This window comes from Carassius auratus, chromosome 49 (assembly GCF_003368295.1).
Source record: "Carassius auratus strain Wakin chromosome 49, ASM336829v1, whole genome shotgun sequence".
Lineage (NCBI taxonomy): Eukaryota > Metazoa > Chordata > Actinopteri > Cypriniformes > Cyprinidae > Carassius > Carassius auratus.
Genome location: NC_039291.1, coordinates 5491628 through 5508429, shown reverse-complemented (window position 1 = coordinate 5508429; position 16802 = coordinate 5491628). Strand labels below are relative to the sequence as shown.

The following is a 16802-nucleotide window of genomic DNA, read 5'->3' as shown; positions in this document are numbered from 1 at the left end:
TTGCTCAAGGAAACCTAACTCACCGTATTGCCGGCCCAAGACTCAAACCCACAACCCTAGGGTTAGGAGTCAAACTCTCTAACCACTAGGCCACAACTTCCCTACATTTTTTACTGTTTAGTAATAATAACTATTTGTATTAGATATGCATGTATCTCTATTTATTTGTATTCATGTAATTCACTATTTATCCTCCCTTCTATCCACTACAACAAGACCTTGAGGTTAAAATTAATGAAGCGTCTCATTTACTCCAGTCCAACAGATGGCGCTACTGTATGTTTGTCACTGTTCAACGTGCCTTAAATTGAAAGAAGGGGCGGAAGAAGAAAGACAGAAGTAGGCGTTAAGACTGACGTGCCTGCCTTGTAACAATAGTGAAGACGTGTTCCTCACTCCCACTCAAGAAAAGTTCTCTCAACATCCACCAAGATGGGAATCCGAAAAAAGACCACCAAGAACCCCCCGGTGCTCAGCCACGAGTTTGTGATCCAGAACCACGCGGATATCGTGTCTTGCGTTGCTATGGTGTTTCTGTTGGGTCTTATGTTTGAGGTAACAGTCCACTTTTGAATTAATTCATTCGCTCTTACATATTTAAACCCAGTTTGGAGTCAAAGATGACAAATCAGCCTGGTCAGTGTTTATATTTTCCCACCTTTTTCTTCTGTAAGCACTATAACAGATATTTTGTGTTCTATCATAGTCTCGTCCCTTTCACTTCCTTAACTGAAAATAGAACTGTTTCTTTTTGCTTTTGCCTTTAATATGCGGAACTTTTAAAACCGATTGCATATTTTAGTGTAAGTTTACTCTCAAGCGTAGGTGCTAAATGCTTATTGCATTAAAAAGCTGGGAATTTTGATTAACAGAGACATGATGCATGAGCGCGAGAGCGGAATTCCCTATGAAGCGTTTAAAGGAAGTTTTAAACCTGCGAGATAAAAAAAAATAAGCACGTGCGTTAATGTATTACACTTAAATGAGTGTTTGAACGGAATAACATAATTGATTTGTAAGTATGAATACGTAACATTGTAGCTGCACTGATACTTTTACGCGCAGATGAATGAAGCGTTACGTGGCAATCGGAGAATGAGTGAGCGCTGTCACCGGTGCACAGAGACAGCAGGGTCACGGGTTTTTGCTGCCAGAAAGCTTTTACTGACCGTAATCTACTGATTTGACACACTCCGCACTCGTTAGGACTGCGAGTTTGCGCTACCGTTATATTTGGACGATAGTTTGCTAAATATCAGCGCCAGTGCTGGTGCATCATGGGAAGTGAAGTTTACATTACTGGAACATATTTTTTTTTGCTCATAATGGACATTTCTAACCAGATGTATTATTTATATTCACTTTAAAAAATAAATCTGTAATTTTCTTAAAATCAGCATGGCTTTTTTTTTTTAACACTATTCATGTGCATGGTAAACCTAATTGCTTACATACAACTCAAGTGACTGGTGAGAGTCTGCCTGCCATTCTCTAATTTAAGATTTAAGATTTTTATTCGTCACCTACACAATTATATAGAGCATATATAACCAGCAGTGAAATTACAGGTTTTTGATGAACTGTTCCTTTGTTTATTTTTATATTGACTGCATTTTTATGTTTCTTTTTTACATAGATTACCTCAAAAGTAGCGGTTTTGTTCATAACTGTGCAATACAATGTAACCATTCCAGCAAATGGTAAGTATGTGGCTTGAATTATATTATTTTTAAAAAAAAAATGTATTATTAATTTGCACTCCAGTTTGTATAGCTTGAGTAAGAATATAATTTTTCTAGTTTTAATATTTTCTGTTACAAAAAAAAAAAACTCCAAAAAACTTATTATTTTGCAATAATAATGCTCACTTCCAAGCGGTTAAACAGTAAGGTGTACGATCATTGGTTCTGCCTAAACAATTTAATTAAATCAAGTTCCCATACTTGGCCATAGTGAGTGTGCCATCATGCAATTAAGTATTTTAATCAGACAGCATTATATTCATATTTATGCTTGCATTTTGTTTGTATCATGGATTTTAGCAGGTCCAGAGGAAACAGCAGTGAATTACTTCCATTACGGTCTGAAAGATGTGGCCACCATCTTCTTCTACATGCTAGTTGCAATTATCATGCACGCCATCATTCAGGAATATGTGCTGGATGTAAGTATCCTGTAAAAACTGAATACACACTTATAATTTGTGTGACCTTTGTCCATAAATGTTCATGTTCATCTTAAGCTTTAGTTAATACTAAATGGTTTGATTTCCTTTCCCTTTTTTAAAAAAAATCCACAACTGTTCAGAAAATCAACAGGAAGATGCACTTCTCCAAAACCAAGCACAGCAAGTTCAATGAGTCGGGTCAGCTGAGTGCCTTCTACCTCTTCTCCTGCCTGTGGGGAGCAAGCATTCTTGTTTCTGTAAGCGCTTCACTACTCCGCTTCATGTAAATAAGTTTGTGTCCAGGTCTGTGTATGAAAGATTCATTTGACTTACTCTGTTTCATCTGAAGGAGAACCTCCTGTCCAACCCTGTCAGTCTGTGGGACGGTTACCCGCACACCCTTATGCCGTAAGTACAGTGCAGATGTATTTAAATCCATAGCATTTTTACAATTTAAATCGTGGAATATGCTGATTAATGAAGGGGAAGTGATGGGTGTTCTCAATTTGGACCTGGAATATTAGAGGTTAATATTCCATCTTGCGTCACATCTGCTGATCTGCTGCTTGAGCACTCATAAGTTGCATCTTCTTTGGTAAACTGATCTGCAGGACTGGCTACCATCAAGAAGCCCGTTCAAAAGATTTCTCAAGGCTCCTGATCAAATTATCCTGCATTAGTCTACCTCTAATTCTCTCTTCTGATTTTTGTAGACCTACTGTATGTTACACACAGCGTTCAAATGCAATTATCATTGACATTCGACTTCCAAGAGTCGTGGAGATGCTAAAGAAGTAGTTTGTCTTGTTTTTAGGTTCCAGCTGAAGTTTTACTACATCTGTCAGCTTGGTTACTGGCTTCATGCTATCCCTGAGCTCTACTTCCAGAAGACCAAGAAAGTAAGCAAGCAAGCAAGCAAAGTGTTTGAGGATGCGCAACGTGCACTAAAACCATATTCATGCATCCTGTTATTGTGACCAGACTTATTTCCCTTTCCAGTGTTGACCAAATGAAATTCAGCGAAGACATGACAATAGACAATCAATGTGGACATTTTTCGGATGTGTACACACAATGACAGTTTAAAAATATGGAACCGTTTCAGTAAATGTGGTTTGAATTAATTTTTCAGGAGGACATTCCTCGTCAGCTTGTTTACATCAGCCTTTACATGGTCCAAATCACAGGAGCCTACGTTCTAAAGTAAGCAACTGATATGTCAAGTTTATTAATTGTCATAAACTGTTGTCAGTGCACACGTTTTGTACCAAAACATAAATTACACGTTCACTTGAAACATGCCGTCCCTAGTATAAGGTTACAAAAGTTTTCTATTTCGTTTTCACATAAATGAGACCTACTATTCATCTATTACTATCATTTAAAAAACAAAAACAATTTAAGATTAATAGAGTAATTTAGTTTATGTTAAAAACATTAATGACGTGTTTTCTAGTCTGAACCGGTTGGGCTTGGTGTTGCTGGTTCTGCATTACTTCGTTGAGCTCCTCTTCCATGTATCCCGACTCATTTACTTCAGCAATGAAGACCGGCAGACCGGGTGAGTGCTATTAATTAAGTCCAGTTAATAAACCCCTCTGACGAATTTAACTGTGCATCGGGAAATTGTATATTTATTAGCACATTTCTGTGTTTGAAGCTCACGAAAGGATGTTTGACCATTGAAGCATGTTGTGTATGTTAACAGGTTTACAGTGTGGGCTGTTCTGTTTGTGCTGGGCCGGTTGTTGACTCTTTCCCTGTCCGTTCTCACTGTGGGCTTTGGGCTGGCCGGAGCAGAGAAACAGGGTCTGAACGTCGCAGAGGGAAGCTTTAATGTCCTGTTTGTTCGGTAAGCAGTATGGCTGGGTTAAAAAAAAAATATTGATTTCTCCATTCTCCTTTTTATGAAACGATATCGATTCATAAATCCCTAGCCTGTCAGATAATGAGCGGGACATTGTAGCGCGCCTCCCATCCAATAAACTGCAATGCGCTTTGTTATTGTTACTTTTGATATCAAACAAAGTCTCAGATTTCCAATTCTGCGCATTTTATTAAAACACTCAAATATTAATTGTCGTTTTTGGAGACGTTTAATGTAAAGAGACAGATTGTAGTAGCTCTGACAATTTCCGCTTTAATAGCGGTTACAGCGCGAAATAAACATGAATGAACATCTGAAGCTATGTTAAAAGAGATGGTGCGTTCAAGTCATCTCGTTTAGATCGTATTTCCAAGTTGAATGCACATGAACGCCACCACAATATCGTAAATACCAGTGGGGAGCTCGGGATTTTCTTTAAGCCCGGATCTGTACGAGTTGGGGGCGTGTCAGTGACTAACATGGCGGAATATACAATACTTAAAGGTATTTAGCTGTGATTATTGCCAGGCTTTTCTATTTACAGCGCAGTAAGTAAATCGACGACGTATAATATGATGGCATTATAATATAACAATGCAACTTGTAACAATAAAGTTGGCAGCGGCTTCATAAAATAATTTAAAACATTAAAAAACGTAGTATACCTAATGCACATTTCTTTGTTAATTTTCTAGAACAAGAGTTTAAGAACATTGCTGTATTTTTGTGTTTTTAATTAAGAGAAAGTACCCGCCATCTTGCTCTGGCAAAAGTGACTTGAACGCACATGCCGTCATAAGCACGACTTCCCACCTCGTGCGTACGAACTTCCCAGGAGGACTTGAACTCACCAAGAGTACAACTTAGCGAAATCTGTATCCTGTTTCATGCAATCACTCAATCAGTGTTTCAACCGCAGAAAGACAAAAATAGCTTGTAAACAATGTCACATAACACCACATTTACTACACTGTAAGCTTATTAGTCAGCTAGAAAAATAAACTCTGGAGAGGAGCATTTTGGTATACACCATATAACATTCATTATAATTTTTACTGTTCTTGAATATTGACTTTTTTGGAATAATTCTAAGTTTTTGTGACAACCACCATTTAAATGTTTCTATTTAAAAAATCGAAATGTGAAATTTGTAAAAACCCAGCCCTAGTAAGCAGGGTGATTTTCCTCTTGTCATTGGAAAGGAAAGGAAGGAATAATTGAGATAAGTCATGCTAATTTTATTTAAGCAATTTGGCTTGCTCTTCAGCAGTTGCCGTTTGGATTAAATTTTTCAAGAAATTCAAATTAAAATGCTTTGCACCATTAAATGCTTTGTGGTTTGTGCAGTGCGGTCCAAAACTGATTTGCACCATTTAGTTTTGAAGTGTTTGGTTTTTAGTATAAACGTGCAGAGTGAAAGATGGTATTTGTAGTTATTTAGCCAAAGAAAGCAAACCTTGGCATCAAATTAAAAAAAAAATCTAGTGGCCCAAAATTTCCAGTCAAAAAAGTCTCAACTCATAATATGTAATCACATTGTAAAAGATTTTCTACTGAAAGTGAGAGCCTTTTGGATGGACGTGATGCATTTAAACACCAGATGATGGAAAAGCAGTGCCAACCTTTTGCTGTATTACTATTGGAGTTGTTTGTAATGGCACTCTGTTTCTCTCAGGGTGACTGTCCTGGCTGCAATATGCACCACTCAGGCTTTTATGATGTGGAAATTTATCAACTTCCAGCTGCGACGATGGAGAGAACACGCACAGACTCAGACCTTGAAGAAGAAATCGTCCTCTTCTAAGAGCAAATCAAAGAAAGGTCAGTATTGCCCACTTAAGATCAGTTAACAGGTTTATTTAAATACCACATGCTATTCTAATGTTCCAGTTATGGGTGGGCGATATGACTGATGATATGAGTCATTTTAGAGGCTGCTGTCACTGTTTTACCAATAAACGGACATGCATCTGATTTCAACTGTTTACATAAGACACAAGCGTTTACATGAATACTCGCCAAAATGGCATTTTGACCATTAAGTGTGTATTTGACCATCGGAGTGCATTAACCAATAAACATAACTGTTAAACATAACACCCAAAAATGAAAATTCAGTCATTAATTCAAGCCCATATGAATTACCTTCAGCTGCTGAATAAAAAAGAAGATAATTGCAAGAATGTTGGGAACCAAACGTTTGATGGCAGCCATTAACTTCCATTAGTATGGAAAAAAAATACTATGACAGTCAATGGCTACCGTCAACTCTTAGGTTACCATAATGTCTTCTGTGTCCTTGCAAATGTCTACCATCATTTGAGGGCATTAATGTCAGCAAAAGAAAGAGACTAAGTTATGGAACAAGTAGAGGGTGAGTGACTATTTTCATTTTTGGGTGACCTGTCCCTTTTAGTGGCATCTTTCTACTTGCATGAGATTTTTCATGTTTTTGAAAGAAGTCTCTTATGCTCACCAGGGCTGCATTTATTTAATAAAAAAAAACATGGTAAAAACATTAATATTGTGAAAAATGATTGTGACGTGATGGCCAAGGCCATGCTCAGAATTTATCCTCAGCATTTAACCCATACAAGAAGTGCGCAGTGAGTTGTGAACACACACACACACACACTGTGCTGTGGGTAGCTATTTTTGCTGTGATGCCCAGAGAACAATTGGGGTTTAGGTGCCTTACTCAAGGGTACCTCAGTTGTGGGTATAGAGTGTGGACTATTCAGTCACTCCCCCCACCAAACACTTCCTGCTCATTTCGAGACTCAAACCCACAACCTCCGGGCTACAAGTATCTGTGACTCTAACCATTATGCCACAACTGCCCCTATTTAAAAGAACTGATGTAATTACTGGAGCAATGGCTGCTGAAAATTCAGCTTTGCCACCACAAGAATAAATCACATTTTGAAATATTAAAATAGAAAATGGATCTTTTAAATTGTAATTAATTCAAAGAAAAATGTAATTGCTGTTACTGTATGTTTGATTTGAATAAATGCAGCCTTTTTGAGTTCAAAAACATAAAAAAATGGATCATTCCAAACCTTTGACCCAGTGGTAACAGCACTTCAGGTACCTATACTACAAAATGAACTGCTTAACACTTACATCAAGCATCTTCTCATTTGAATTTTCTCAGCCAATGGTGTGAATGGATCTGTTGGGGCCAGTGGAGCAGATTCTCCCCGAGCGAGGAAGGAGAAGTCATCATAAAGTCCCAACTTCTGTCCTGGATGAATCATTTCTCTCCCTTCTCTTCATCATGCAGTTTGTCTGTAGCCCATTTTCCCTTTCCCCTCGTTTATCAGAAAAAGAAAAGGGAAAAAAAATGCTTTTTGATCCTGTAAGATGCTGAATGCTGTATTTCATGAAGCCATCCAACTAGTATGTCTCTTTGCATGAAGGGCTTGATGAAAAGTGGCTTTGGGGGATTTTGGAGTTTTGTTTTTTCCTCCTCTACCTTTGTTTTCTTGCTCTAAAGGTCCGTATGCTCTTTACTTTATTTTCTTAATGCTGCCATCCCAAATCCAAATCTATGATCCAGCCATACCTACAAAGAAAACATGAAAGCTGTGGGGACAATGAAACTTATTTTTACAAGTGCCTAACCATACAGATCAGAGAGGACTTATTCAGTATTTTAACTTGAATTTGAAATCAGGGTTGTATTTAAAGTTCTCTGAAGGCTCACAGTTTTGGTTTATTCTGTCCTATGCATTTGGAGCTATTTCAAATGTCTCTTTATTTGTGTTGTATAAATGCATTGTCACGTTATTTTTATTTTTTTCATCAAAAAAAGAAAAAAAGAAATCACAAGCTAAAATGTTTATTTGATGCCTTTTTTAAGATATCAATTTGTTGTATTTTTCTGTGTACTTAGTCAAGGTAAACAAAAAGTGTAGTGCTCCACACATTTTGTAATTTAATTTAGCAAAGGATGATGAACAAAATGAAGAAAAGCTGTATGCTTTTGATTTGTCAAAAGGTTATAGCTTTTATTCTTGAACTTTGCTAATCTGACTTGGCGGTTTGGTGTTGAAAACGCATAAAAATGTCCAATCACAAGTGTCATTCCAGTGAGCGTGTGAGACTGTGATCAAATCTAAGGAAAAGTTCTCAGACATCAACATGTTCATAGATAGGTTTGGTTTAAGAAAAACAGTACACAGAGAGAAGTTCAATAACTCATTCACACATTTATTTTTCCCAAGTACAATTAATGAGAAAGACAACCAGTGAATACATTAATAAAAATGTTGTTTTCACAGTTTTTGCCCCATTTCAATGCATTGGCTATGAGTGAGTCTGTATTTGTTTTATTACATTTTAGAAAACCACGGTCAAAACTCTCTCTCTCTCTCTCTCTCTCTCTCTCTCTCTCTCTCTCTCTCTCTCTCTCTCTCTCTCTCTATATATATATATATATACTATACACATATATATTCGTTAATTAAAAGCCATTGTTCAAATGACAATTACTTGAAGGGCTTGAACCACTCAACACAAAGTTAAAATATATATATATATATATATATATATATATATATATATATATATATATATATATAAAACAGCGGTTCAGTTACCAATAAATTTCGAGTCCGAGTTGGTCAGAAAGTACTAAATAACACTCGTGAACAGTTTTCTCGTTCTCGTGAGGAAGTAACCATAGCAACAGTTGTTCGAGCTTCTGTATGGCATATATAAAAAAAACTTCTTCTTTTTACTTAAATTAAATTCATACATTAAGCAGACGCTTTTATCCAAAGCAACTTACAGTACATTCAGGCTATCAATCTCTATACTCTTCGTATATGAACCTAATAATATTACAACAAAATGTATTTTATATATATAAATTTTATATATCAAATTAAATACAGTAAAAAAGTATACTGAAAACATGATTTTATTTCATTTAGCTTTAAGAGGTCATTTTCCTTCAAATGTTGGTGTTGATCATGTAGTGGCGCTGTTCGCCAAGTTATCTTTTTCTTAAGCACAACGATATTTGTTGGTTTTGCTAATCACTCTGCGCGGATGTTGAGGGGTATTTTCCATTAGCATTAACGTCTAAAAAATGCAACCGAGATGACAACACATCTTTAAGCTTTCCTGCACTGCTGGTGCCGTCGGGACGCTTCGTTGCGACACCCCCGTGCTGTTTCACAATTGCTGTCAGGCGCGTGCCAATCTGAAAGAGCGTGAACAGCGAATATTGCATAAGTCACTGTTTGCAGATTTCCCTTCGAGAGAAGTTACACTCGGTGTGGACCTTTGATCGACTCGGGCTGGAACTGTAGGATTCGTTTCGATTCGCCCGTGCTTCATCTCGCTCGGTGGCTTGCGTTCACATGGAAGTATTTCATACATCAACCTGTCGCCGTGTGGGGTTTGATCTGATACCTGACACATTTGGGGTTTATTGCTGCTGAGTAATAACGGTAAGCTTTGGCTTCCTGCCCGATCAAACACTCACTGAGCTCGTGGCCATCTGAGGCTTGTATTCTGTGAGAAAATTAAGAACTGTATGTGTATTTGATAACTCCATACAGTTATGAGACACGTACGTGTATATTGAAAAACCCTTGTAGGGGCTTCTTCCCATTGTATTTCAGAGACGTAATGGTCGAGAAATGTTCTTATGTACTATCTTTAAATGACGTATAGAGATGTGGACTCATAATCGAGGACACGTCTTGACTTATCAGTACTAAATATGCATTTATATTGCTTTTATTATTAGGCTATATGCTATATAATATATATTTCCTACAGTTATATGTCAAAATTAACATATATTGATATTTCTTCAGTACATAGAAGACTTGAATCTTTATTTAAGATGCAATGTTTTGAGACCTGCAAAACAATTATTTAAATGCCTACTAGCAGGGGGGAAAAAAACTAAATAAAAAAAGATGGATAAAATTGGCGTCTGCTATTCTCAGAGCCAAAGATTATTGAATTTTCTCTTATATTTTCAGGACCTAAACTTGTTCGAGAAGGTTCTGATGTTTGGTGTTTTGTTAAAAAAAAGTTTTTATTTGATAAGAAACGCAGATTAAATGCACATCAAGATTCCTGAAGTAAATCATAACACGCGGGATGTGATTTATGGAGGTCTGGAAAGCGGTTTCATGTGGGTCATAGAATGTGATTTCTAATTAAGCTGTTATGACATTGATAATAGAGTGCAGATTGCTCTGGGTTTGGAATAACAACAACACCGGCTCGTAACCTGACCACTGGCACACTTTTTCTCCCACGGCACCGCTTTAAAAGAGAAAGCTTTCGTAAAGTGCTATGCAAACTGGCTTTTCAAAACAGTTTTGGTTCCCTCATATAATATTATGAAACATCTGCTTGCGGTTTATAAACACAAAGACACAGAAAATTCACTCCAAGGGGAGAGCCTCTTCCTTATGTTTGCTGTATCATCATTTTGCCCCATTGCTCACTGCAAGGTTGCTATGCAGGCTAGAGTAAACGAGTAGATACTGTGCCCGTAGTATGTGGGGGAGGTTTTTCTGGCGAGATAAACAAGCAGCCAGCCATCGTTAGGCACACGGCAGCAGGAACATGGCGGCGGCAGTTAACTATAATGCTGTTTCACCAACCCGAAGGTCAGCGCTGGACGTAACGTACGGGATTTAGGAGGACACCAAACACTGTAAGTCCGACGTGGTTGAAAATGGTGAATGTTTGGTGGTGAATGGCGGCGAGGGGTGGCTTTGTAACGCGAATTTTACACACTCGCTGCATGATCCAATCACAGTTCCGCGGCGGCGGTATCCTGCATTAGCTTGCTAAACCAGCTACACTCGCTGTTTCAGCCTGCCCACTTTGCAGAGTTAGAGAGTTGTGTTTTGCCTGTTGTCGGCGTGTAAACAAAGCGCTTTGAGCGACCTTGAGGCGGATGCACGACTGTTACTGTTTTAGAATTTCAGTTGTGTCGCTGGTTTACTTGATTCACCCGCGCTGCTCGCATTTGAGCGATTAAGTTCAGCCAGCTCCCCCCTCTTATTTGCGTGGCTAGCTTTAGCCTGCGAGCCTCCGTTTGACTGTGAGGAAGGCAAGTCCATCCGTGGAACAGTATTCAGTGGTATTTTAACTTTAGCGGACAGAGCCGTTACATTAGTAACGTGAGTGAAGTTCCATTGGAACGCTTGTGTTACATTGTAGCGAGCTGGACTGTAACCGTTCTAAAGCCAGCTGATAGAGCAACAGTGTCGTTCTGTTGAAAGTAAACGCGCGTTGTTATTTGTCAGTCACCGCGTTTCGGTTCTTTGTGGGAGCTTGGATTAGTGAGTCAGCTCTTTGCTCGACTACTGCACGCCACGGTTCGGTTTATTGGAGCTCGCCTGTGTAAGGAAAGGAAAAGTTGGGGCGCCCGTGGCTGGGAATGCTGCTAATTAGCATTTACCTCGTGATTTGCCTGAACTCCGCTATTTCCACACGCGCTTATATATGGAGCAGAGGCTGCTTTTGTTGTCCAGCACTCCAGCAGGAGATTTTTTTTAGTTCGTATCCGCCGTGACGAGGTTTTACGGTGTGTGACGTCACGCCGCCGGGTAGTTAGTTCACTGGGTCTAGGTCATGTTTGGATGCACCTTTAGCCGTAACTTATCATTTTAACTTTAGAGATACATTTAGTCTCGAATACGTTTTTTTTCGCTTTCATAAATGCAGATCATAGTCTTATATAATTTCCATCAAAACTTGGCTATTGCTAGTGTGAATTGTGGGACGGATCTGGTTTGGTTTCATTTCTAATGGTGTAAGGATTCCAGTTAAGTAACGTTGCCATTAACGATTTTTTAAATAAGGTTTTGCAATACAAGTACCATTTGTTAACATTAGTTAACTGCTTTGGCTAATATGAACTAACAGTGAAAATTATAAAGCATGTATTTATCTTGAATTTATTGTAATTATCTTGTATTTATGTATTTATCAAAAGTTCTATCTGTTAATATTATGTAGTGGTCCTGAGGTTACATGAACTAACAATGGACAGACAGCTGTGTTTGTTAACGTTAAAGTTCTGTTATAATGTTGTGTAATGCATTAACCAATGTCAACTAATATTGAAATATTTGGAAATAAGACATTATACTATTCGCTTTTACAGCCTTCAGATTTTATATCAGATATAAAATAAAATAAACAAATACAACATTTTATATTTTATTAAAAAGTGTATTTACAAATATATATTGTTCATCTGTGACAAAACACACATGATTCAGTAAGAGAGTCAGCTCACTGATTCATTCTGAAGTGTTTTTGATTCACCATAAAGAACTGGTCCGTAAGAGTGATTCGATTGAGAGTCGAACTACAATGGTTGCTGTATGTTTGCGATTCAGTGGTAATGTTGGGTTGCAACTTTATAGTAAAGAAACACTGGAGGAGTATTTTAGTGTTTGGTATGAATATTTACAATGTTCTCTTTGCTGAATCGAATGTCATGAGAGTTCTGTTTCCATATAAGAACGGGTTCTCAGCTCCCAAACCCTACTGGTTTACTCCATTGGTGGTTTATAAGAAATGATCTGCTTGAATGCCCAAGCTTGGAGCCTGTACACTGACAGCCGGTGTTCACCTCAGATTTGCATCAGTGCTGCTAAGAGCTGCAGTAGTGCGACTCAGCCTGTTGGACCAGTAGTTCAGTTCGTGCTAGCTTTGTTACCCACCTCTTACATCATGCTGACACATTCCAAAGTAGGGCTTGTGTGGTGAACAAACGCTCCCGCAGCCCAACATAAGGGTAATATGGCCATTGCTTTAATTAGTTTGATTTGTGAACAATGCAAAGTATTGTTTTATGGTTTCGTGTGTACGCAAGAATCTACTAGTGATGTTATTGTTAAAACTAAAATATAAAAAATAATTTTAAATGAAACCAATATAAACTGCTTAATCTTAGACTTAAAATATAATTATTATAATAAAAATAACAATCAAATTTTAAATTACTAAAATAAACAAAACATTTACATTTTAAAATACTAATTCTAAATATTATGAAATATTACAGAGGTATAACGTTAAATTAATGCTGAAAACTAACCTAATGTTTTCTTCCCAAACATATTATACTATGTTGGCGTACAAGAAAATACTATTTGTTTTTAAATTTTCTAAAACCCAGTAATATTGATTGATTGATTGCTGTGTACCAGTAAATAGGACAAAGGCCTGAGGTGTGGCCTAAAAAATTCTGAATCTTTATGATTTTAGATAGCAGATTTTAGATAAATGTACCTTTATTTATCAGTGTCTTGATGAGTTTTTTTTTCTAACCCTCAGTGTACTAAAATAGTTTTTAAATGAAGTAAAGCTGAAATACTTAAGTCAATAAATTAAAAAATGGCAAATAACTTAAAATAATTTTTTTGTTCCAAAACTGAAATAAAAATATAGCCACTTAATAATAAAAATATCAAAGGCACATACACAATTACTAAAAGTTAATCTAAAACTTTACATTTGAATGAAAACTGACCATTCTAAAATAAAAGCTAATTTTAACGAACACTAAAATATTATATAAATAAAACTGAAATAATGCAAACTGCACTGTTTCAGAGTTGTACTAATAGATTTAACGTTTAATTCAACGTGTTACTTGACATTTCTTTCTAATTATTATAATTAGTGAAATTTACTAGTAATTTCATATATAATTATTTTATTTTTTATATATATAATTATTATTATTTTTTTCTGTTTATCAATTAAAAAAAATAATTTCTGTGTTATGGCCTTTCAAAAAATATTTTATACTGATACATACATTTCTAGTATCAGTTAACTGTTTGTTTGTTTTTTGTCTTAAAGCATGCACTTCCTTTTGTAGTAAAAGCTTTCCTGTATTCTGTAGTAATAGCTGGATTATTTAGGGAATCTTTTAGCTCAGCCAAGACTGTCAAAACTGCGATCACCAGCGTGCATGCGTGTACGCAGATGCTGACTAGGTCTCTATGGCGTAACCGCATTCACGTGTGACAATCTAAATCTGGCATATCCACCAGTGGATGTTGTGGTCACATGACCCTCCTAGCTACCTGCAGTGGGGTGGAAAGAGGAGTGTTAGTTCACATGCAGTCATCCAGCAGTCAAGAACCATGATTTCAGCGTGGATCAGCTGACCTTTGACACTCTATATTGATCGAGCTATTCCATCACAGTGAATCGCAGGATGATTGTTGAACTTTGATCTTCCTGCAAAGTGCATTTGCCACAGTCGCAGGCCTTCAGCTGGGCAGCTCGGCCGCCACGCATGCTCAGCAGAAGGCTGAAAGGAACAGAAATTTGTCACGAGGCTGTTTGATTTTAACACCTCATTGACAAGATGCAGTCTGTCAGTTAGAGGAATGATCATATGAGCCACTGTCAAATCAAATCAGTGTCAAATGGCATCAGATTGACACGCAGAGATACACTAAAACCATTGGCTAAAAAAAAAAAAAAACTCGCAAGGATATAAACATTAGCCAATAATTTTTAAGTGTGTATCTTGGTGAGTGTGTTTTACCAGGCCACAGTAGCTCGGTCTGTAAGGATTACTGTAACCAAATTAAGCCTAATTAGAAGAAAGCTGGAAAATGATGACCTTGTCCGGCTTGATTAGGTTAGACCACGGCTGAATGTGAACATGTCTGCTCTCTCTCTACCTTTCATTCAGTTCTCTGAGCACGGGTCCTTTTTTCAGTCTTCTCTCAAATTACACCGGGAGCAAAGGGCAGGGAGGAAACCAGGTCTGCCTAAATGACATTGCTGCTCACATTCAACAGTAATGTGCTTTGCTCTGGAACGATATTCACAGAGCCTCAGTTGGAGTTTGTAAAAAAAAAAAAAAGCTGTAGTTAGAACGAATGAGCATTGCCTTAATTTGGAAAATAACTCTGTATAATGTTAGTAGGACTGTCAATGGATAATGTAATTGCAATTTATTTTATTCATGTTTTACTTTTTTTTTCTAAGAATTGTTTTCAAATTAAATTTACAACCCTAATGCCTTCCACACACCTGACATTTTTAATAAAAATAATTCCATTATATCCTAATTAATCACATGTTTTCGTGTTTTTATTTTATTTTTAGATGCTATTGTTAGATTTTTGTTTTTTGCATGCATAATTTTTTCTTCTTCTCTTCATGCCTCAGATTCAATCACATTAATTTCATTATATGCTAATCACCTGCAAATTGTTTTAAAATGTTTTGTCGTGTTTTATTTATTTATTTATTAGAATTGTTTTCAAATTAAATTTATAGCTCTAATACTCCTTTTTATTTTTATTTAATCTTTTTTGCTTGCCTAAAACATTTTGTACTTCACATGGCTCACATTTAAAGCAAAACAAAAATGATTTCAGTAATTGTTTCTTGTACTCCTGAAACGGTATTGAATGTAAGTTTCGGAGCGTGTTGCCAGGGTAACCGCGGGTAGACGGGCCTGAGGCCTCACAGTGACGGATGAGCTGAGTTATAATGGCTGGGTTCATTCCACTCACCGCTTCCTCTCACAGACATACTGTCCTTGCACAGAGTCTGACCCAGGATTGCTACACACACATCTCTCTCAACTCCCCACTTCTGCCTAATGAGCCTGCTGTGTGCGTCCATGATGGCTCTCAGACTGTTCAAAATGTGCCGTCTTTCTCTTGCACATCGGTTTAGTCTAGATAGCTCAGTGTACTTCAGAATGTTGTCCATCCAAATATTGAAAATGTTTTGATAACAAAATAAACACACAACAAACTTGACAGCGTTGAGAAAGCAGCAGTTAAGCAAGCATCTGATCATAGCAAAGTGGATGTTTGCAGCAGCTCTGCAATTCTAGTCATGCCACATTTACTCGTGGCACTTTAGCAACTTTATCATATTAAACATGAAAAATAGTGTCAGCGTCGCTTTCAGTTAGAATTACAACTTTGTTTTTTTTTTTTACTATAAAGCAGCTCTTCCGTGTGTTTCGTGGTTTTACCCGCGTTTGAGTTTTTATGTATTAAATAAGCCAAATATGTGTGGTGTATGAGCTGTAGGAATGGATTTAGAAGCACTTTGCTTGACCTCAGCTGCAATTACATTTCCTTTTTAATTGAAGAAAGGTTTTAAGGAAAGCAGAAGGACTGATACTGATCCGGGCATTGAATACGTCGCTCTGCACTTACAAGCGAGACTCTTTCTCCACTCAAATACGTATTGATTTGACTTTGGCTGGTGACATTATGTTATTGCCACAGATATTTACTGTGGAGGTGGCCTTGCACAAACTGGCTCACTGCTAAGATGATTGAGGTCATGTAAGCCCCACAAAGTGCAAATGTACCAAAGCTGAAGGAATATTCCTGGTTGAGTTAAGCTCAAACGACAGCATTCGTGGCATAACACAAAGTTAGCGCAAAAAATTTACTCGCCCCTCTTTTTATTAAAAAAATGAAGATGGTGAGGCACTTACAGTGGAAGTTTGTAGGGCTAAATTTTGGAGGATGTAAAAGGAGAAATGGGAAGCCTTTAAATTTCATAAAAGCATGTACAATAATTATTTTGTTGAAACTGACATATAGTTTGAGCTGTAAATCTGTTAAAATAATTTTTATGGTCGTTTTAGGGTTTGTGGATTTGCTCTGCCTTGGCATAATTGTATATAACTTTACAGTCAAAGTTAGTAAGCAGGTTTTTTTCACACTAAAATCATGTTAACGTACATATTGTTACAAATTATTTTACAATCCA

The 16802-nt window shown here is 37.1% G+C and overlaps 2 protein-coding genes across 8 annotated transcripts in view; both read left to right on the top strand.

Annotated features, from left to right (window-relative positions):
* The first annotated feature begins 324 nt into the window (after window positions 1-324).
* Window positions 325-8320, top strand: LOC113066079 (translocating chain-associated membrane protein 1-like 1). Its single transcript, XM_026237695.1, has 11 exons — window positions 325-555; window positions 1637-1700; window positions 2043-2164; window positions 2308-2424; window positions 2517-2575; window positions 2982-3066; window positions 3300-3370; window positions 3624-3728; window positions 3876-4019; window positions 5710-5855; window positions 7192-8320. The coding sequence occupies exons 1-11, from the start codon at window positions 433-435 to the stop codon at window positions 7263-7265; spliced, it is 1110 nt and encodes a 369-aa protein (XP_026093480.1). The 5' UTR covers window positions 325-432; the 3' UTR covers window positions 7266-8320.
* Window positions 8321-9105: 785 nt separating this feature from the next.
* Window positions 9106-16802, top strand: part of LOC113066077 (nuclear receptor coactivator 2-like) — a 100219-nt gene continuing 92522 nt past the window's right edge. For 2 of the 7 annotated variants that reach the window (XM_026237690.1, XM_026237688.1), the window contains exon 1: window positions 9106-9496. The gene's annotated coding sequence lies outside the window, so the exon portion shown is untranslated. Of the gene's footprint in view, window positions 9497-10020; window positions 10726-16802 lie in introns of those variants that run through there. The other 5 variants (XM_026237692.1, XM_026237691.1, XM_026237689.1 and 2 more) reach the window with 4 other exon arrangements.